This window comes from Hemicordylus capensis, chromosome 8 (assembly GCF_027244095.1).
Source record: "Hemicordylus capensis ecotype Gifberg chromosome 8, rHemCap1.1.pri, whole genome shotgun sequence".
Lineage (NCBI taxonomy): Eukaryota > Metazoa > Chordata > Lepidosauria > Squamata > Cordylidae > Hemicordylus > Hemicordylus capensis.
This window is the reverse complement of record NC_069664.1, coordinates 32155633-32177368: the sequence shown is the minus strand read 5'-3', so window position 1 is coordinate 32177368 and position 21736 is coordinate 32155633. Positions and strand designations below refer to the sequence as shown.

General features: G+C 60.3%; 2 protein-coding genes across 4 annotated transcripts; both read left to right on the top strand.

Moving 5' to 3' along the window:
* Positions 1 to 3290: 3290 nt before the first annotated feature.
* APOA1 (apolipoprotein A1) lies at positions 3291 to 6839 on the top strand. Its single transcript, XM_053269955.1, has 4 exons — positions 3291 to 3417; positions 4579 to 4668; positions 4966 to 5125; positions 5867 to 6839. Exons 2-4 carry the CDS (start codon positions 4626 to 4628, stop codon positions 6486 to 6488), a joined length of 825 nt encoding a protein of 274 aa, XP_053125930.1. The 5' UTR covers positions 3291 to 3417; positions 4579 to 4625; the 3' UTR covers positions 6489 to 6839.
* Positions 6840 to 8032: 1193 nt separating this feature from the next.
* Positions 8033 to 21493, top strand: LOC128333495 (apolipoprotein A-IV-like). 3 transcript variants are annotated; one of them, XM_053268973.1, is made up of 5 exons: positions 8161 to 8291; positions 17441 to 17590; positions 18175 to 18266; positions 19304 to 19430; positions 20209 to 21493. In XM_053268973.1, exons 3-5 carry the CDS (start codon positions 18218 to 18220, stop codon positions 21128 to 21130), a joined length of 1098 nt encoding a protein of 365 aa, XP_053124948.1. In that variant the 5' UTR covers positions 8161 to 8291; positions 17441 to 17590; positions 18175 to 18217; the 3' UTR covers positions 21131 to 21493. The 3 variants fall into 3 exon arrangements, with proteins under 3 accessions (XP_053124947.1, XP_053124948.1, XP_053124949.1); XM_053268974.1 differs by lacking the exon at positions 17441 to 17590 and adding an exon at positions 14363 to 14463 and having other exon boundaries at positions 8178 to 8291; XM_053268972.1 differs by lacking the exon at positions 17441 to 17590 and having other exon boundaries at positions 8033 to 8291.
* Positions 21494 to 21736: the final 243 nt, after the last annotated feature.

Below are 21736 nucleotides of genomic sequence, written 5' to 3'. Positions count from 1 at the left end.
GCCACTCAGGGCCAGCGCCCTCTTGCTCTGCCATCTAGCAAGCCCAGAGGATTGGGAGAAGGGGGCGGCGTGTCTGAGGGGTGGTCCTGTCCAGATGACGGAGATGGCTCTGGAGGAGTCTTCCCTGTAACGGAGATTCCCAGGTGTGGTTGACTGCAACTCCCAGCATCCCCACAACATCTGGGGGTCGGTCTGCAGCTGGCCCTCCACGGGAGAAGAGCCCTGGTGCTCTGGGGTTTGCAGTTGGGCCAGAGCTCGGTGGCTGCTGCGAAGAGCTTGGCTGCTGCCTGCTGTGGAGAATTCCTCGTCGGCCGCTCATGAGTCCAGCCGCTCCCTCCCTCCCTCTGCCCACTGTGTCTGCCGCCTGCGAGGCTGCCTCCCACACACCCCTGCCCACCCTTGGGGGGGTTACTGCCCCCACACTCCCCCTGCAGTGTTAACGGGGCACTTGGGACATTCGGAGGCACTGTTGACTCCTTGAGCATCTCATTGGGAAGCATCAGGGAAGCTGGTCGTCCCCCCCAAAAAATCCCTGATGACATCTGAAGAGGGTTTTCAGCAGTGAGGGGGCAGAATTGGGGCAAGCTTGGCCAAGAACTCTGCACAGAGCCTGCTTGGGTATTTTCATGAGGTGGGCTGGTGCCCCACCCCCTGCCTTGATCCGTCTCCCCGATGGTTCATGGATGCGGACAAATGCCCCCCTTGGGCACCTCTGCACTTAAGAGCAGCCCTGCCGGGCCAGGCCCATCTCCTCCAGCCTCCTGTTCCCCACCGGGGTCTCCAGATGCCTCTGGGGAGCCCACAGGCAAGGCGGGAGGGCATGTCTCCTCTTGCCTGTTCCGTCTCTTCTTCACCTCCCAAACAAAACAAACCTGGGTCTGGCGTTCCCTGTGTGGGGCCCATTCCAAGACCCTCCCCTCAGGAGGGAGTAGGCACACGGGATGGGAGGGGACGGCCAGGGCAAATCCTCCACGGGGCCGCTCAGCTCCAAGCACCAGCCGAAGCCAAGCCAGCCTTCCTCTTCGCTTCAGGCCTCCTGCTACCCCCCAGCCTCAAAGCCCCGCGTGGACATCAGACCCCAATAAAGGTCGGGGTGGGGGCTGCCCAGTCCAAGCGGCCATTCAGTCCGAAGCTCCTCTTCAGGGGAGGGACTCTCTCTTCCTCCTTACTCATGTGCATTCGAGGGACAGCGACGGCCCCCACGTCCCTTGGAGGCACCCGCGGCTGTGCCTGATGGAGAACCCTTGTGTCCAGTGGCGTGTGCATGTCTCCTGTGACCCCACACCCGTGCCAAGCTTGGCCCCGCAGTAGAATTCAGCACCCTGGCAGGTGGCGGGGTGTCTGGCTCACAGGCACCCTTCTGGCATCTCGGAGGAGAGCGGGACAGGATGCTCTTCTTTCCCCACATTTTAGATTTTTGTTGGCTTTCACAATAGCGCAGGATGCTCTTCCACCGGGGCCCTTTCCCGCTGGCGCGCTGCCACAGGGTCGCAAGGTATCCCGCACTGCCTGCGCTGTTCCTGCACTGTAAGCAAGACACCGTTCCCGTTTCTGTCGCTTGCTTTTGGGTTGGGTTGCTGCCTTGTAGCCCTATAACGTTGCATATGCTTTGTAGAAAAAGAGCTGTATCTACCCATTGTAGCTTAAAACGCATTTCAACTGCGGTTTGAATTTGGCACACAAAACGTAGCCGTCTACACCACTTTTTGCATTGCAAGGCTCACTGCCTGGAAACCACCCTGGCGCCCAGTCCTTTTCCTTGACTAGCAAGCCTTGAATGAATTTTGCAGAATCCAGCCAGGGCTTCCACGAGTGCTGAAGGCTGCAGTGTATCCAGCTTGCAGATCTTGCCCTGATTTGGGCACTTTCCAGATGACCGGCTGTTCAGCAGTAAAACGCTTCGGCTTGGCAGGATCGTTTTGAAAACATAAATAGCTTGTGCAACACCTACAGTGGGAAAATACGGCTTTTTCCCCCCCTTTTTTTTGGCAACGCACATGCAGCAGTGTAGGACTAAAACACAAGGATAAAATCCGAAAGCCCCTTGCTGACAGGACAGGGACTCTGATGTCGAAACACAGGCAGTACGGTGGACAGCAGTGACACTGGTGTAGCTCGTGATCTGCAAAGTACCTTGGGTGGAGTTGGAGTGGAATCTTCTTCAGTAGCCGCTTGTCCTAACGATCCAGGGGGACACCAAAGCAGGCAGCCCAAGTTGCTCCTCTCACTCCATGTGAGAGCTGCGTTGCTTGCAGGCTGCCCATTCACTAGGTAGAGCTTGGCATTTAACCACATAGCTCTACCTGACGAATGGCCAGCCTGCTGGCAGTTAATGCTGGGGCGGGAGAGAAAGGAGCCAACGGACTTCAGGGGAGCAGAGGGAGCAGCACCTCCGTTGGCCCCCCTCTGGCTGGTGAGGAGGAGCTGCTCCTCTCCCGAGAGCCTTGGGGACCTGCCGGCGTGAGCCCTTGGTGGTGCCTCTTGCCGTCAGTTCTCCCTGCAGGCCGTGTGCAGACCTGGGGCTGGAGACAGGCTGCTGCAACCGCCTCTGAGCTATGAGGACCGGAGAAGGGCTTCTTGGAAGCCTCGCTGGCACTGCTTGGGGGCGGGAGGGTGGGGGGCGGTTTCTGTCTAAAACCCCGGGGAGCTTTGGCTAGTCACGGCAGGTGCTCCCGAGCTGGACGGACCAATGGTCCGGCCCGGCAGAAAACAGCTGCCTCCGCTGCTGTGCCCCAATGCAGGCCAGCCCCTCCGAGGGTCTGCGGCTTGTAAGGCTGCCTCTGCCGCCTGGGTGGCTTGTGGGAGGAGGTGAGGCCTGACCTGGGTGAGGGGGGCTCCTGCCTGCCCGCCCACCCGCCCGGAAGCTGAGGCTCGGCTGCTCCCGCTGGAGAACAGGACAATCCGGTGGCGGGTTCAGCCCCAGGAGAGCGGCGACCCTTGACCTCTTGTCCACGGCTCGGGAGGCTTCAGGTCAGGGAGTTGTTCTCCTCAAGATCTTGCTGGATGCACCGAGGGCAGAGTTCCCCTCCAGCCACCGCCGAGCAATCTCCGTTGGCTGCCGGCCTGCCCAGAGGAGGGGTCTGCCTGCGGGATCCTGCTCTGCCCACCGGTGCAAATCTGGGTCAGAGACTTGGCACTGGGCCCAACGCCCTGTTCCGGCTTGTTCTGGACTCTCCTGCCAACCGCCCCCCTGCCCGGTCCTTTGATTGTGCCCAGCCCCCCCCTGGGGATGTGTTCGATCCTTGAACTCTCCGTGCCACATAGTCACAGCTTGGGAGTGAATTCCCCGTTTAGGGCTCTTGCTTATCTCGGCAATAAACAGCCACCTCCAGCATAAATAGCCACGACCAGGAGCTTGTGGAGCACACGTAACAGCAGCAGCAGCAGCAGCAGCAGCCGCCACCGCCGAAGGAGCTGGTAAGAGACTGGACCCCTCTGGGCTCTCTCCTCTCTCTGGACCGCTTGCCTCTCCCTTGAGCACCTGGGTGCTGCTGAACTCTGCTTCTCCCATCTGCTGCCTGCGGGTTGTTTCTTGGGCAACCATGACAGAGGGATGAGGGAAAGTGGGGGAGACCTCTGTGCCCCAGGAGCAGCAAGATCCTGTCTGGGAAGGTGGCATGCCCTTGCCCGCCCCCGCCCCGCCCGGGCAAGCAGGAGTGGGCACCCCAGAAGGGCTGTGCTCCTGCTGCTGGATCAGCCTGTTGCCCTGCCACAGCCAGCTCCTCGGAGATCTCCAGAGAAAGACCCGGCAGATCCACCACCGAGGGGGGCAGGTCTGCCAGGACGGAGGCTCCTCGTTGGCAGGACTGGGCACTCTTTGCTCCTCTGAGGAGCGGATGCCCGAGACACACCATCCGCGAGCTTTGGGCCGGGAGCGATGCCACTTCAGGGACCCAGCAGGGGAGTCCTGCAGGTCTTGTCGGCAGCCGTTCAACTTCTTGCTGAGGGACAGAAGAAGTGCCTGGTGCCAGGCTCCCCCCGGCCCAAAGCCTCTGCTGCCAAGAGTGGCACGCCCATGCTGTTAGGAAGCTGGTCCAGCAGAGCAGCGAAAAGGACCAGCCGGGACTTGGACTCTCGCCTCTCCCCCTCAGCCTTTCCATCTGCAATATGGGGGCGAGAAATCCCTGACGGAGTCCCTCCAGATCATAGGCACGGAGCGTTGGGCAGGCTCTCAAAGCACAGCACAGACATGCCCGCCGGAGACCCCCACCAGCAGGGTGGGAGGGCAACTCCCAAGGGCTCATCCCCCCCCCGCCTCTGAGCACGGGGCTTCCGAGGAAAGGTCCCGGCTAAGCACCCTCTTTGGTGGGCCTCGTTCTCCGGGCGCCTTCAGTCTCCAACCTCGGGGGTGATCTTTTGGGGTAGTGTTGGGACCCGAAGGAGCTGCCTTCTGCCGCGTCAGACCTGGGGTCCGGCTGGCTCAGTCTCGTCTACCCTGCTTGGCAGGGGCTCCTCCGGCCTGCAGACCTGGCCCCCTCATTCCTGCATGAGCCCCGGGGAGGGGCGGGGGAAGCAGCAAAGGGCCGTTCTCCCTCCCTGTGCGCATTGTCAGTGTCTGTGGACCTCTCTGGCCTCCAGCTCCAGTGCAACCCGACAGCTGTCTCCAGGTTGGCAGGTGTGGCAAGATGAAGGCCCTCGCAGTGACCCTCGTCCTGGTGTTCCTCACCGGTGAGTAGTCCTGCTGCTGGCGGGAGGAGGCTGCAGGAACAACGGGCCCCCACCAGGGCCAGGCAGCCCCTGCTTCTCAGTGCCTGGGGGGAGGCAGGTGGGGGGGGTTGATTCCTAATGGGGTGTGTGTGCCAAGGGCAGTGGGCTCTGTGAGCAAGGAGTCAGGCTGGCAGGAGGTGGGGAGCCCGCCTGCCCCAGGGGGCCCCCTTCAGGCGCGCTGCCTTCGGGCTGCCCTGGCGGTGCGGGGACCCTGCTGGGCCCGCTGCTCTAGCCTGGGTGCTGGTGTGGCTTGTGCAGCAGGAGCCCAGGCCCGCCACTTCTGGCAGCAGGATGAGCCCCAGCAGACGGAACTGGAGCGCGTGAAAGACCTGATCCACGTCTACTTGGAGACGATCAAAGTTGGCACCAATGAGGCCGTTTCCCAGTTCGAAGCCTCCGCCCTGGGCCAGCAGCTGAAGTGAGTGTGAGATCTGGGGGGGGGGGCAGGAGGTTGGCAGCTTCGGGCTCAGAGAAGGCTCCTGCTCTTCTTCTGGGAAGAATGTCCCTCCATGGCAAGGCCTGGACCGTGGGGGGCACAGGGCCTGGCTGTGTGGGCTGCCACTGCCGCCATGGTGTCCTCCCGCTCCGTGCCCCAGAGAGTCCTCTTGTCTGCCGCAGAGAGGGGAGGAGGCGAGGTGTGGGCGGCTAATGCCACCAAGCCCATCATCAGGCGTCTCCTGCCTTGGCTGAAGGCCAAATGTGTGACTCTGGGGAGTGGTGGTGGGGGGGCTGTTTCCATCTGCACAACCTGAGAGGGCAGCTCAAGCAGCACTCCCCAAGCCCTAGTGGGTCCCACACGGATCCGCGGCCGCCTTGTGCCCCTAGAGAGAGGGTGGGAGGGTGGGAAAGGTCTCATTTGCAGACTGCTAGGGAGGTGCGTGGGGGCCAGGTGCGGGGGGGGGGAGAAAGCAGAAGTGGGCAAAGAGAAGTGCCCACGAAGCCAAAGCCATCAGACCCCTGCTTGCTGTGGCCCCTTTGAGAGAGGCGGGGGGCAGGGGGGGGACTGGCCATCAGAGATGTCCTACTAGGCTAGCAGGAGGAAGCCGGCAGCCAGGCAGGGCGCGCGCTTGGCCTCCTCCTGCCCACCCCCCCACCCCCGAGCGGCTTGACTCCCTTCTTCCTCCTCCTCCTCCTCCTCCTCCCCCCCCCCACTCTGCAGCCTCAACCTGGCCGAGCACTTGGCGAGCCTGCATGTGGCCGCGGAGAAGCTCCGGGAAGAGCTGGGCCCCCAGATGCAGGAGCTCCGGCAGCAGCTGAGCCGAGACCTGGAGACCTTCCACCAGGAGCTGGTCAAGGACATGGAGGGGATGAAAGCCAAGATGCAGCCCTACCTCAACCAGTTCCGGGAGAGGGTTCAGCAGGAGGCCGAGGCCATCCGGACCCGGATGCAGCCCATCGGCCAGGAGTTCAAGGAGACGGTCCGCCAGAGCCTGGAGGCGCTGCACCAGAAGGTGGCCCCCGTGGCCGAGGACGCGCGGGACAAGCTGCGGGCCCATGTGGAGCAGCTGCGCACGGACCTGGCCCCCATCCAGGAGGAGCTGCGCCAGCAGGTGACCCAGAAGCTGCAGGCCCTGAGGGAGAAGGGCATCCCCAACGTGGACGAGTACAAGGCCAAGATCCAGCAGCACGTCAGCTCCTTGTGGGAGAAGATCCCTCCCTTCGTGGAGAGCCTCCGTGAGCACGTGGGCCCAGCCGTGGAGGTCCTCAAGACCCACATCCACGGCCTGGTGGAGGCCGCCCAGAAGCAGATGGAGGCGCAGCAGCAGCAGAGCAGTGCCTAGAGGCAGCCCTGCCCCACTCCCCCAGGGTCCCAGGGACCCCCCCACCTGGACCTCTGGGTGCCCCTTCCCTTGCTCAGGGCCCCCCACCGCACTGCCCCCGCCCCCGCCCAAGCTCACTATTTATCACTGACCCTTCTTGAAGGCATCTAAAACCTGAGTGGATTGTGGCGGGGTTGGGGGGGGGAAGATGATGGGGTTGCATCTCCCCCCCCCCCCGGATTAGCAGCTGGAAGACCCCAGGCTGGAATGGAGGGCCTGCTCCTTCTCCCCTCCTCTCCCCCCTCTAGATCCAGTGCCTCTCTCCTCCCCCCTCTGCTTTGTGTGACAAAATAAAAGTGATTGTAAGTCTGGGGTTTGGTGTGCTGGTTAATGTTGGCTTCTCCCCAGGGCAGCTGCGAGCCGTGGGGCAGGGTGAAGTGGAAGGCAGGGCAGCAGGGGCTGGGAGGAAGCGGAGTGGGGCAGGGGCTGGGGGCTCTTTCCTGGCCCCCCCAAGATGGAGCTGGCTGTGGGTGGGGGCCCAAGAGGGAGGCAGCATCGGGGGGGGGGCTCTTGCAGGCCTCTGCGGTTTCTCAAGCAGGAAGGGGGAGAGGACGCTGACGCAGTCCTTGGCCGGACCAAGCATGGCGGGCTTGGGCAGAGTCCAGGGTGGTGCCCTCATGCTGGGCCTGTGGCGCGGTGGTCCTGGGACCCCCCAAGGCGATGGAAGGGCCTCTGCCCTTTGGGACAGGGGTGGGTGTGTGGCTGGGGCTGTGCCAGTGGCTGCAAAGGTCCCCCTTGCTTGAGGGAGCCCAGCCGAGCCCACGCAGGGCAGCCGTGCCTGTGGGCAGAACCCAGCGGTGGCGCCCAGAGGTGGGGGCTATCTCTGGGAAGGGCTTGGGGGCAGGTGGAGCCCAGGAGGTCCCAAGCCTGGCCTGGCGGGATGTTGCCGCCTCTCCTCCTTCTCCCCCTGGCTTTTCTGGCACCTGGCCTGGAAGCAGCCCCCCCCACACTCCCCAGCCCCGGGCACAGCGCAGGGATGGCGCACGGCTCTCCCCAGCGCCTCCTTGGGCCTTCGTGCTTCCTTCCCGGCAGGGCCTGGCGGAGGAGGGCACCCCCCTCCGGGGCTGCCTCCCAAGCCCCCCCCCCGCTGTCTGGAGGGATGGGCCCTCTGCTGCTCCCGCGCGGCCCCTCCAGCCCCTCCGACCTGCATCCCCACAAACGCTCCGGGTGCCCCCCCCCCGCCCCGTGCAGTGGGAGAGCGAGTTGGGCACGGAGAGCGAGCCGGGTCCCCCGGGCATGGCGGGCTGCAGCTGGCCGGGCCGGGCGGTGCGCCTCCGTCTGCCCTTCGTGTGGTCCCCACCGCAGCAGCAGCAGCAGCAGCAGCAGTTGGAGGGAGGGGGTCTCTCTGCCCTCCCCACCCAGGAGAGTGGGGGCTTGTTTCTCCCCAAGGCCCTGGGCTGCTGCGGCTGCGGCTGCGGCTGCGGCTGCCTTTGCCCCCGCTGGCTCTGGGCGACTGCAAAGGCTCCTGCTGTGACCCTCCCCACTTGGCTGCGGGGTTCGCGGGGGCAAGAAACGCAAACACGGACGAGGCATGGACCGTTTAATGCCGCACGTGCCAACAAAGAGGTGTGGGAGCGGGGGGGGCGGTGCGCTGGGTTGGGCAGGAACAGGCCCCCGCCCCGCCCCCTCAGGCGGCAGGCTTCCCTCTCTCCAGCACCGCCTCAGCCACCTTTTCCTTCAAACGGTCCAGGTAGTGATTCGCCTGCTGGGCTCCAGTGCTGAACCATTCCCTGCAGAAAAGAGGAGGAAGAAGAAGAAGAAGAGGTGCTTAGCGGCAGGGAGGGAGGGAGCAGCTCTGCAGGCAGATATCGGGGTGGGGGGGGTGGGGCTCTGCATCCAGGGGGCAGGCTGGCCTTTGGGTAGCAGGGTGGCCTCTGGACTGGTCTTAGTCCTGGAGCTCTGCCTGCCCCCCCCCCCCCAGCGGAGGCTTGTGGGGGCCTGTTTCCACCCTCTGCAATGCCTGGGATAAATGTGCGTGGGCAGCCGTGGACAGCGGCCGGGCCCAGTCCTGTGGGATGCCAGAGGCCTGGCGGTCCACAGGCCCCACAGGGGTCCAGAGGCCACGGCACAGGGAGCAGCAGGCGGCCCCCGGCCCCGTGTGCAAGTCCCTCTCCAGCCCTGACTTGCTTCTGCCACTTGCTGAATCTGGCATGCAGGGAGCAGGCCCCTTTGCAAGGGGGGGGGTGATATGGGGGGGGCAAAGTCTTTGCAGACTCCTCCTTGGCCTCCAGCCAAGCCCGGCTTCAAGGGCCACACGCCCCCGCCCCCACCCCGCCCCGCCCAGCCCCACTTGCTTCTTCCTTGGAACCTGGGGCTGCTTTTACCCACCTTAACTGCTGGGCCACGTCAGACTCGCGGATGGTGGTCCAGCGCTCTTGGGCTCTCTGGGCAAACTGCTGGGCCAGGACCCTTGCCTTGGCCACCAGGCTCTCCTCCTCCTCCTCCCCACCCGAGGGAGGTGTTTGGGCTCCTGCAAGGTGACAAGGAGGTGGGAGCAATCGGGGTCCTGCCCTCCCTCGTGGGGTGGAGGCCCCTCCAGAGCCTTCCAAACTGGTTCCCACGGAGGAGGGAGAGGAGCAGCAGCAGCAGCGGCAGCAGCCCAGGGCTGGAGAGCACGTGGGGTGGGGGGGTGGGACTCGGGCTCTCCCCCCCCCCGTGGGTCTAGCGGCCGAGAAACTCAGCACTGGGGCCCCTGGAGCGGCTTCTGCTGGCGCCCCCCACCCAGCTGCTTGCTTTGGGCGCTGGGCTTGGTGGGAAGGGGGGCTTCAGGCAGGTTTGCAGGGCCAGCCAATGAGTCGTCTTCTCTGAGGGCAGGGAGCAGCCTTGCATGTGGGGTGTGGAGGTCTGGCAAGGGCCCCTGACACCCTCGGAAAGGAGGCACCACCGCAGGGCTCCTTGTTGGGGGGGAGGGGATGTGGCCGAGGGCTGCCCAAGCAGCGAAAAGGCACACTGGGCTGAAATAGCTTGACAGAGCTGCTGGGGAGTGGAGCCAGTGTGTGGCACAGTGGTTAGAGTGTTGGGCTAGGACCAGGGAGACCCGGGTTCAAATCCCTCTTCAGCCCCGGAACCCCCCTGGGTGTCTCTGGGCCAGCTGCTCCTCAGCCGAGCCGAGCTCACTGGGTTGTTGCAAGGATAAACATAACCGTGTACACTGCTTTGGGCTCCCTGGAGGAAGGACGGGGGAGGAATGGAGGAAATTCAGTTGAACAAGGGCTGAGCTGTGGGGCGGGGGCGGTGCTGAGGGGTCTGGCTCTCCTGTCTAGGCTGGGGCGGGGAGTCCCTTGGTCTAATCCAACCTGTTGCTTTGCCTCAGCCAATGGGCAGTGCAGAAGGGACAGGGAGCCCTTCCCCTCTTCTCCCCACTGCTGTCCAAGTCATTGGACCCTGAGTCCCCCCCCCCCCCCCGGTCATTTTCTGCACAGTAGGGTTGCTGGCCCCCCCTGTTGTGTCTGGGGTCTCCGGGAATCGGCAACATCCCCAGGGGGCTTTTGAACATCAGCCTGCAGATGCCAATGGCTTGAGGGGGGATGTCGGGGGAAGCCCCCTCCCAGCAGAGCTCCACTCCATGCTGGCGACCCCACGGCACGCACACACAGCCCCGACCAAGTCTTACGTGGACACGTGGCCAGCAGTGCCAGGAGGACAAAGAGCAGCAGGAAGGGGCCCCTCATCGTGGGGGGTCCGGCTGGGCTGGGCTGGGCTGTGCCTGGGAAGGGAAGACACACCACTGACCCCGGCTGCAGAGGGGGAGGGAGGCCTCCCCGCCCCCCACCCCCCCGCCTGTCCTGCTGGGCCTGAGCCTCAGTCCTTGGGCAGGTGCCAAACCTCCCGCATTGCCCCCCCCGGGAAGCTGCCCACCTTGCCCCCCACCCCCCAGGTCCTTGCCTCTCCAGGGGCTGCTTGCCCGCCGGAGCCTCTGTGTGCCCAGCAAGAAAGGGAGCCCAGAGGCTGCAGAGAGCAGGAGCCAGAGCGGCCAAGACCTGGCTGTGCAGCCTTTGGGTCAGGAGAGGAGGGAGGAGGCCTCTGGGTCCAGCACCTGCTGCTGTGGGGCTCTGGGGAGGGGCCGGCCCATGTCTGTGCAGCAGCTCCTGGACAGAAGGGTGGACTGCCCCAAATCGCCAGGCAAAGCAGCTGGGCCCAGCCCCTGCCCAGCTAGCAGAGGGAGCTGCCCCCAGCGGCTGGGCTCCTGGACCTGGCTCCTCGCTGGCTCTGCTTCTCCAGGGGCGGCTGAGGGTGGCCCCACTCGCTCCTTAACATGCCCCCCCCCCGAGCGGTGCCAGCCAGGGCTGCATTTCAGGGGGCAGCCAGCTCCTCTGCCCTTGGTCCCAGAGCCCAGATATGCGGAGGCTGCTTGTGGTCAACTCAGCAGGGAGCAGTCAGCCCTCTGCACGTGCCCAGAGGGCCCCCTCCCTTGGCCACATGTCCTGGGGCTGAGCTCCTCCTGCAGCTTCACACCAGTCGGCCTGGTTCGGAGGGAGCTCTGGCAGGGTCCCCTCCGGGCAAGGTGAGGGGATGCTTCTGACCGCATCCTGGAGGATGCTCCCCTGCCGCCCCCCCCCCCAGCTCAGGGAAACCCCCCCCCTCCTTACCTCTTCCTCCTGCTTCCTAGAAGTGGCTGTCTGGCGCCTTCCTGGGCTGCTCCCCATATATACCCCCCTCCCCAGCTGGATGGGGCCATTTGGCCAAAGTTCGGCCAGGAGACCTGGCAGGGTGGCTGGGGGAGGGGGGAGCATCCGTTGCTCTGCTCCCGCCTGCCGGCCAGCCTTGCTCAACTGGGCTGGGGGGTGGACATTGAGACATCCCTGCTCTCAGCCAGCCGGGCCAAGGTTGCTGCTCTGCTGGGGTGGGCAGCTCTGCCTGGCCCTTCCGCACAGGGGGCATCCAGGACGTCGCCCCCTCCTAGAAAGGCACCCCCAGGAGGCCACCAGCCAGGGCAGCGGGCTGAGGGCGGGTTCTTTGGAGCCAGGAATGCTGGCAGGTCTTGCTGGGCTTCCATGTTTGTTGCCAGGCTTGCCCATCGAAGAGTTCTGTGCCACTAAAAGCTCCCACACTGTGAAGATTTGTGCACCCTGATCAAAGATCGCCCCCCCCCCATCGCCCTGGTGGTCCTGCCTGCCCATTAGGGGCACCTGCTCTGTGCATCTCCCTGCCTTGTCCACACTGGGCAACGTCTGCGCTGTGCACAGCAACAGCACGGACCCCGGGGACCCCTTGCGTCCCTTGGCAGACAGAATGGCTTCTTGGCCGTAGAGAGTGCTGCCGATTTAGGGCCACCACAGAGCTTGGCTTTGAGCTTCCCTGCTAACAATAATGGATGGCTACCAATCCACATGGAAACAAACGCTGGGGGTGGAAATGGCTTCACGCAGACTCTCTCCCGCCCACCTCCCCTCCGCTCTTCAAACAGTGCATCATGGACTTAGGCAGGGTTCCCAAGCTCAAGTCGAAGATACGTAGCAGCTGGAGGGCCCGAATCACAGAAGGGCCTTTGCCTCGGCCCACTTTGGTGCCCTTCCCGCAGCTGTGCTAGGCAGAAGAGACAGGCAGATCTCCTTCGCGGGACAGACTCTGTGCCCCGGCAACTCTGGGCCAGGCGAAACCATCGAGCACGTCCTTCTCCGTTGCCGCTTCTCTAGAGGCCTCTGCAAGACCCTCATTCACCCACGTCACATCGGCTGCCCCCCTGCTCTGCAGTCGGCACCCACCTTGGACTCTCTGACTGCAATCCTTCCACATCGTGTGACGTCGCCAAGTTTTGTGCAGCTGTGTGCAAAGTTTGCCAGGATTTGACCGCCAGCACGTGTTAACCAGGCCCGGTGCAGCACCAAGCCCTATTTCTAAACTTTTAGACTAATTCTATAGCTCCCTACAGCTTTATCCAGATAGGTTTTAGTCCTATAGCCGTTTTTTCAGTCCAGCAGCTTTTCTCTCTATAGCTTTTAGTAATATAACTATTAAACCTTTTAGTATCCTACAGCTTATTTCTATAGCCTTCAGTAACTACTATAGTTTTAATCTTCTTTAACTATATTACCTTTTTAGTTTTACATACTTTTATGCTGTAATAAAGGTAAAGTGTGCCTTCGAGTCAGTGTCAACTCCTGGCGCCCACAGAGCCCCGTGGTTGTCTTTGGTAGGATACAGGAGGGGTGGACCATTGCCATCTCCCGCGCAGAATGAGATGATGTCTTTCAGCACCTTCCTGTATCGCTGCTGCTGCCCAATATAGGAGTTTCCCAGTCTGGGAAACAGACCAGCGGGGATTCGAACCGGTCACCTCTGGCTTGATAATCAAGTCATTTCTCCGCTGCGCCATTAGGTGGCTTTTTAGCTGACTTGTAATGCTCACAGTTTCTATGTTCTGGTGGCCTTATGCTGGTCAAAGACCCAAAACAAGATTTATTATTTGATTGGTTTTAAACTTCATTGTGACCTTTGCTTAGAAATGTTTGAAATGAAGAAGGGAAAGTCAAGCGGGGGCTTTGGGGGCCCCATTCAGAGCCTGCCTTGGTGCATTTTCTGGCAGCTGTAGAAAGCCAGGGAGGGGCCAGGCTGAGGATGGCTGCTCAGTTGCTTTCTGGGGTCTTTGAGTTCACCAGCTGCTGTGTCTGCTGGATCAGACTGTCAGCAAGGTGGGGTGCTTTTGGGGTCTAGGATGACTGCCAAGCACCAGTTGGCTCTACAGGTGGGATCCAGCGAGAAGGACCACCTGCTCCCACATACACCTGTCCCGGTAATGCTGACTAGGGTGGGGTGTCCCCACCCTCCCAGGTGAGGGGGACTATGGACTGGGAGGGGGTGGCTCTCCATTAATGGAATGCTCTCATAGGAACATAGGAAGCTGCCGTATACCGAGTCAGGCCCTTGGCCCATCTAGCTCAGTATTGTCTTCACAGACTGGCAGCGGCTTCTCCAAGGTTGCAGGCAGGAATCTCCCTCAACCCTATTTTGGAGATGCTGCAGCGTGGAGGGGAGGGGGGACTTGGAACCTTTTGCTCTTCCCAGAACGGCTCCATCCCCTGAGTGGGGGAATCTCTTCCGGTGCTCACACTTCTAGTCTCCCATTCATGTGCAACCAGGGCGGACTCTGCTTAGCTAAGGGGACAAGTCATGCTGGCTCCCACCAGACCAGCTTTCCTCTCCGATCCTCCCCCGGGAAGGTCCACTGGGTTCTACCTTTGCTAAGCTTTAGCTGCCAGATTCAGGCTGCAATCCTAAGCACGCTTGTCTGGGATTCAGCCCTGGACCTCCTTCCTAGTAAACTTGCCCAGGTCTGCATGGGAAAGCCTCTGTTCTTGGCCTTTTGTATTCGTCTTTGTCTTTGTCTTCTTCTTCTTCAAAAACTTAGATTCATTTTTATTTGCCACTGTATTTTTTCCTGCTGCTTTGTTGAGTTCATTGCCGACGCTTTGCTTGTTTCTGCCAACTGCTGTGCAGATTTATCTGATTGGTTATTTATTTATTATATTTCTATACTGCCCCATCCAGAGGCTCTGGGAGGTGCACAACAGGTAAAATACTACAAACAGCATTTAAAACAAACAGTTAAAACAATATAAAAACAAATCTAACCCTAAATATAAAAACAGTTCAGAGCCATTTAAAACCAATGAAAAATGCTTAAAAGAAATGTAGAGTAACGTTGTGCCTTTGAGTTGGTGTCAACTCCCGGCGTCCCCAGAGCCCTGTGGTTTTCTTTGGGGTTTACCGGAGGGGTTGCCCATTGCCATCTCCCGCGCAGTCTGAGATCCTTTCAGCGTCTCTGTTCTAAATGTGGGTTTGTTGCGACTTGCTGTCAACTGCTTTGCGGACTTGTTTGTTTCTCCATTTAACAGGCGATGTTGAAGAAAGAATCCAGTGAAGTGGAGCCCAGTGGAAACGCTCTTGGCTTGGCTTGGCAGGACTAGCCCAGTTCTGTGGCAGCTCCTCCTCCCAGGTTAATTGGCTCGCATGTTACCCTTCTTGTGCGTTGCCTGTGGCTTGGCTCACTTGCTGGAGTCACCTCTGTGCTCCGCAGGCCCCTCTGCTCTGGATTGGGCTGGGCCATCGCCCTGGGGGTGATGAACTGAATGGAAAGGTGGGAAAGGAATCCCTCCCCAACTTCCCTTAAGGGTGTCTGGTGCGTTCAGTAAGCCAGGGGGGTTGTGGAAGGAAGAAGGGGCGGCCACTGAGAATAAAGCACACCTTTGGACCGTCCTGTGTGTCACACTGCTTTAAGGAGGAGGAGGAGGACTTATCTTTGGACCCTCCAGGCTGCTGCCACCCCTGCCTGAGCTCTGCCCCTCCGCTCTGCACATCAAATCTGCATCACCTTGGACTGTGATCCCAAGATAATGCATCCTACACAAGCTGGGGAGCAGCTGAACAAACCCGGTTAATTTCTATTCCAAACAGAGAGAAATGCCTGGAACTCTGACCTCCCCTGCCTGCCCTACAAGCCCAGCAGCCCATGGTTTGGCTATTTTCACTTGCTGGAGAGGGAAAGGTGCTCTGCACGTGCTCAGGAGCATGGTCAGTGTAGTAAACGCCTTTACATCTTGCAGTGAGGAGGCCCGCCTTCCAAAAGGACTTCAAGGCTGAGGGCTGCCTCCTATTTCCAGCAGCAATTGAGACCAAATGACCGGTTTATGGGGAAGAAGAAGAAGAGCTTTGCTAGACCAACAGAGACGTGTTTGCACTCTGGCAAAAGGGGTGAGCTGATGCACAGGGCAGGAAACTCCTGCTGGCTGGCTGGCTGGGAGGGCCTTGGGCCGCTGCCATCAGCAGGCCAGCAAGAGGCCAAGGGCTGCCTTGGACGGTGGCCCAAACCCAGTGACGTGGCGTCAGTGGTGCCAAGGCAAGGGACCCACGGTGCCTCTCGCCTTTGCTGTGGCAGAGGTTTGCCCGAATCCTTGTGGCAGATGGGCTGGGCGAGCCGGTTTTGCAGCCTGCTGAGCGTTGGAAATGGAGATATTTTACCATTGTGGGATTAATTGTGCAGCATTTGTGGAAACCTGAAGTGGAGGAGTTGTTGTGAATGTCCACGTTGGACCACTGAGGAAGATGTGTCTGGCCAACCACTCACCACTGACAAACAGTTGATCTCTTAGTGGGTTACAAACATTATTTCGTGTTATCACCAAGCTTCAGGTCTCTTTGACATATCGGATGCTGTGTGCTCTATTTCAAGGATTCACTTTTTAATCGTTCCATATCTGGGGATATTTTAGCAGTCGACAGACACCAGTAGCTTTAAATGATTATTTGAAAAAATACCGTGGGATGCAAATGCAATAGCGCTGTCCTGGTTTGAGTGCTGTGGGTCTTTAGTGAGGCACAATATCAGGACCCACAAACAGGGCTGGATATCTTTGGCTCTCTTGCTCATGTAACATTCATTCATTCATTCATTTACATCAGATTTATATACTGCCTGATACAGTATGCACATCTCTAAGCAATGTACACAATTCAAAACACAACAACTACAAAACAGAGTAAACATAGTTTAAAACATTCCACAGAATAAAAAGTTAAAACAATCTCATGAAATAAAAACAAATTAAACTGTGTAATTAATTCATTTCAGTTAAAAGCCTGAGAAAACAGGTGCGTCTTGAGGGTCTTCCTAAAGGCAAGTCGAGAAGGAGATGCTCTTATTTCAGCGGGGAGCGTGTTCCAAAGCCCCGGGGCAGCCACAGAGAAGGCCTGGTCCTGAGTCGCCACGAAACGAGCCAGTGGCAACTGTAACCGGACCTCTCCAGAGGATCTGAATAGGCGGCAGGGTTCATGAAAGAGAAGGTGCTCTCTTAAGCACCCTAGACCCAAGCCATTGCAGGCTTCATAGAGTCTCTTTGGGGGATATTTGCAAGGTTGTTAGAAGCACTTTGCAGCCGAACAAGACCGGAGGTGCTCAGCAGCAGCCAGCTCCCAACAGCCAGCCTGCTCTAGTCCTCTGTGCCGGGGTGGGGGCCTCAGCAGAACCTTCTCTGCTTGTAGAAACACAGCCCTCCCCCACCTCTAGTTTAAGAGGGGCCGTTAGGCCATTGGCTTTACCCACAGGGGTTATCCACATGCAGGCACAGCCAGCCCATTCCAAGAGGGAGAAACCAGCCGTGCCAGTTGCGGGACAGGCCGTGGCTGGGGCCAGTCCTGAAAAGGGAGGCGCCCCCTGGATGCGGTGCTCTCCTGCTGGGAAGCCCCACTCCTGACCCCCATGTGCAGAGCAGTGGTGGAGTGAGGAGGGACAGGGCCGATCATGCTCCTCTTCTTGCCCAGGTCTCAGGTCTGGCATGGAGAACTGGTTCTGAGCCACAGGCTAGGCGGGCAGGGCCATCCCAGGGGTTGACCATGAGCCACACCAGCTGCCCGTTCCTGAGGCTGAATGACCAGCCTCCGTGGATGACCAGTGATGACTGGCCCACCCTGGTCTCAGGATTCAGTGGGAGAGAGTTCCCATGGCTTGCAACCACTGGCTTGCATGACTTTAAAAGGGGGTTAGAGAAGTGAGGTCTGTTAAGGGGCATTAGCAAGAGCCTCCGTGTTCAAAGGCAGTCTACCACAGGATCCCTGCTGCCTGGAGGGGGGCCAACAGAGGGCTGCTGGGCTCCTTGGAGAGCCCTGCTTAGTCACCATGGACTGGTCCTGCCGCTGGGCTCTGCTTGGGGTTTCCCCCTCCTCAGCTGGGCCCGAGACGTCTTCCTGTGGCTGATGACCTGAGAGGATGCTCTGGAACGGAGGTCCTCTGTGAGCCGCCCCCCCCGCCCCTCCTCCCAGTGCCTGACCCTTGCAGGCTATGCAGGCAGGACGGCTCACACATTCGTGGGCAGAAGAACCTCCTCCAAGGGCTGCTGGGCCTTCTTGGCTGGGCCCTCCTTGAGCCTGCTTGCCCCACTCCCGGCAGATAACAAGAAGGCAGCCTTGTCACCCTCCAGGACCGCCACGTCACCCCCCTGCTAAAGTCCAAGCCCTGGAGGATGTGTCACCGGCCTGCGTGGAAGCCGGAAGGGTCCGCTCTCCGGGTATAAATGCCGGCCCAGGCAAAGCCAGGCAGCACCGGCAGGGCTGGAGACGCAGCGGAGGAGGTGAGCCGGCAGCCAGGCAGGGTGGGGCTGGGCTTGGGAGGGCGGAGGGGGCAGCAGCTTGGAGGGGGAGGCACTGCCCGGCTTGCCCCCCACCCCGGCTCTAGCCTCTAGCTAGAACTGGCAACACCAAGCCGCCACATTTCCTTGGGTCTGATCTGCCTTCTCCTCCTTTTCTATGTGCTTCTTCTCCTCTCCTTTGCTTTTGTTGCTCCAATTCATACAAGTCCATGATGGTTTATGAAGAATGAGAGGGGAGGTCCCTGCCCCATGGGGCTTACAATCTCTAAGGCAAGGGAGACAGTGCAGGAGAGGGCGGGATGTGGAGGCAGAGATCTTGGAGGAAGAATACGCAGTCATTGCAGTCCCACATGCATGGACTCCATGAGGGTGGGGCCTGGTGTCCCGGGGCTTGCACCCCAGGCTTCACATCATGTGAAGGACACGGGGGCGCCCTGGTCTTTGAAGAGGGGCGGCCTGAAGTGCAGGTTCGGAGGGATGCCGGAGCATTGCTGACAGCGCGAGTGTAGAACCAGGTGCTGCTGGTGCTGCCGCTAAACCCCTTTGGGGCCCTCTTTCTTTTGCAGATCCATCCCTCAACCAGCACCCACCAACACCGAGCCACAGACGATGGCTCTGAGGGCAGCTGCCTTGATTTTGAGCCTCTGGGCCATTGCAGGTAAGCCAGAGACTCAGGCAGCCGATGCCAGCGCCCCTGCCCACACCTGGAAATCCAACATGCCGTAGACGTAGGGTTCCACTACCTGACCCAGGGGGGAAATAAACCCAGGGGGTAGTCTAGTATTTGTCGTCATTCAGGCCATGCCCCTAAACTGAATTTGCATGCAGTAGGCAAGAATGGGAGACTGGATCTGAAGCTGAACAGGGGGTCCAGGCAGAGGCGCTCTTCCCCCTGGACTTTGGGGCCGAAAAAGTCCAGGGCCTCCACAACCCCTGGGGGACCCCAAATCCTCAAGTCTGTCTCGGGTGGTGTGGTCACCTGGCAGAGTTTGGTGATGCTTAATTTGCAGGGGAGGGGGCCCCTCCAAAGGCCTTTAGGTCCAGCTCCGAAATTAGCTACGCGCACCTCTGGATCCAGGTAGCAGTCTCTCTCTGTACATTCCGACCGAGCCATCTCCCGCTGAGCTTGCTAGTGTAGGAAATGATCAGGAGATCCTTTGGGAGCACTGCTGACCTGCTACGTGGCTCAGATCTGAGGACTGCCGGGTCTTCTGGCGAGAGTTTGGGACAGTCTCCCAACTCAGGTTCAGCAAAGCCCTCTTGATCTGTAAATCTAGAAAGGTCTCATGAAGCTTGGCCATTGAGAAGAGTGCTTGGCTTGGATCTCAGCGGTCTCCAGGGGCAGTAAGATGGTTGAAGAAGCCTCCATAAGGTGGTCAGAACAAGGGGGAAACGGGCAGACTGGATTTCAGAGCGGGAGGCAGGTCAGGCTGAAAACTGGGTGTCCCCAGAGTGGGGGAGGGAGGACGTTAGGTCCTGTTGGGCTCAGTAGGGCCCCTGGGACATTTCTGGCCTCACGGCACGGCATGGCTGAGGCTGTGGAAGTGAGAGCACAGGCTCAGCACGGACATTTCCAAGGGGAGGCCAGAAGTGACAGGATCCTGCCGGGAGCTCAGCAGGTCTCTTCCAGGCACGTGGGGCGGAGGGCTGCTGGGCCCCTCACAGCACTGACCTCTCCTCTCTCTGTCCCTGCAGGGGCTCAGGCTGAAATCAGCGCTGACCAGGTGGCTGACGTGGTCTGGGGTTACTTCACCCAGCTGAGCAGCAACGCCAAGGAGACGGTGGAGCAGCTCCAGCAAGCGGAAATCAGCCAGCAGCTCAAGTCAGTCCCTTCTCCTCGCCCCCCTTGGCTAGCAGCAGAGACCTGCCTGGGCCACTGCCCTGCTTAGACCCCCCCCCCCCCGGGTGCCTTTTTGTGCAGAGACAGAATCCATCACCTTGCTGGCCCTGCAGCCTCACACTCACTAACGCCCATATGGTTTGCAATGTAGGATGGACAACATGCAGCCCTTTGTGGTGGGAGCGGGGAGGGGACCCTGTGCTGCTGGGAGGGAGGGCAGGGCTCATTGGTGGAGCCCCGTTTTGCAGGCAGGCAGTCCCTGGTTCAGCCCTTGGCAGCATCTCCAGGTAGGGCTGGGAAAGGACCCTGGCTGAGACCGTCAAGAGATGCTGCCAGCCAGTGCAGACAGTACTGGTCTAGATGGAACAAGGCCTGGCCCAGTAGCCAGGAGCTGCAGGCCAAGCTTCCCCTTGACGTGGAGGAGCTGTGCACTCAGCAGACGGCAACTCCATATGTACATGTGCGCTCCCTGAGCTGGCAAGGAGCGGCAGGGGTCCATGCGGGAAGAAAACACGCCGGTGGGGTGGAAAGGCAGGGGAGAGGGAGGCAGTCGCAAAGGGCAGGAGCCGAGGGGCCAAGCAGCAGAGGTGGGTGGCGGCGGCGGCGGCAGCAGCGGAGGGTGAGGGGTGTCCATGGCAGCAGGAATGCTTCCTAGGAGCAAGCCACTGAATCCCAGAGAACGCTGGAGGTCTCCACGTTTTGGGAGATGGGGTGGGAGTGATTTCCCTCTGACCAGTGCTCTGCACCCTTTTCTCGGCAGCACCCTCTTCAAGGACAACCTCCAGGCTGTCAACTCCTACGCTGGGGAACTGCAGAAGCAGCTCGTTCCCTTTGCCACAGACCTGCACGCCCGGCTGGCCCAGGACTCTGAGAAGCTGAAGGAGCAAATCCAGCAGGAGCTGGAAGAGCTCCAAGCGCGGTTCTCTCCTTTTGCAGACGAGGTCCACCAGCAGATCAACAAGAACATCCAGGAGCTGCAGGCCAAGCTCTCCCCTTACGCCAAGGAGCTGCGCGCTCAGGTGGACAAGAACGCGGCCAAGTTGCGCAAGCAGCTGGAGCCCCTGGCCCAGGAGCTGCAGGGCAAGCTGCAGGAGAATGTGGGCAACCTCCAGACGGCCCTGGGGCCCTACGCGGACCAGATGCAGGAGCAGATCAGCCAGCAGGTGGAGGACATCAAAGGGCAGCTGACCCCCTACGCCGATGAGCTCAAGGCCAAGGTGGACCAGAGCGTGGAAGAGCTGCGCACGAGCCTGTCGCCCTACGCCCAGGATGTCCAGGACCAGCTGAACCACCAGCTGGAGGGGCTCGCCTTCCAGATGAAGAAGGGTGCTGAGGAACTGCGGGTCAAGCTCTCCGAGGGGACCGAGGACCTGAGGCAGAAGCTGACCCCCTACGCCCAGGAGCTGAGGCAGAAGCTGCAGGAGTCCAACTTCCCGGAGACCTTGGGGCCCTACGTGGAAGGCTTGAATGGGAAGATCGACCAGCAGATTGAAGCCTTCCGCCAGACCATGGGGCCCTATGGGGAGGACTTCAATAGGCTGCTGGTGCAGAAGGTGGAGGGGATGAGGCAGAAGCTGAGTCCCTACGCGGGGGAGGTGGAGGACCATCTCAGCTTCCTGGAGAAAGACGTGAGGGACAGACTTACCTCCTTCTTTGACACCCTCAAGCCTATTGAAAACTAAAGGGGGCCCTTTTCCTCCCCACATAGCTGGTGAGAAGAACTTCATTTCTGACCTCACAGCTCCAGAGTGCCCCTTCCCTGGGCTTGCACTGTTGGTGCCTTCCTGAGCTCTCTGGGAAACCAGCCCAGAAACCGTCCTCCCCGGTGGAATCCAGGACTCCAGAGCCCAGCGTACATGGGGAACAAAGCCTCAAATGCCGGTGGGGGGAGGCCTATGTTGTAGCAATGCTGGACACTTCTCTGTTACTCTCTCTGTCTGTTGCTGCTTGCAAGCTCCATGAAGTGTCCTAACTGCGTGCAGGCACATGCACACACACAAACACACACTCTCTCCCCGCCGAAATAAACAAGCAACTCAGCAATGCATGCAAGAATGTCTCTGTCTCATGGATTGAAGAGGCCAGTTCATGCCTGTGCTATCCTGGAAGCAGCTGGGTGGGGTGGAGGGATTCCGATCCCAACTGGAAGGTGCCCCAGTGTGTACTTGATGAGGGTTATAGGGGTATCAACCTCTAATACAAATAGGGTACAACCTGGCTGTCACCTGCTTCTTTGTGCGTCCTCCACCCTCCATGATCTCATTGGCTGAGCTCTTGTGACGTCATGG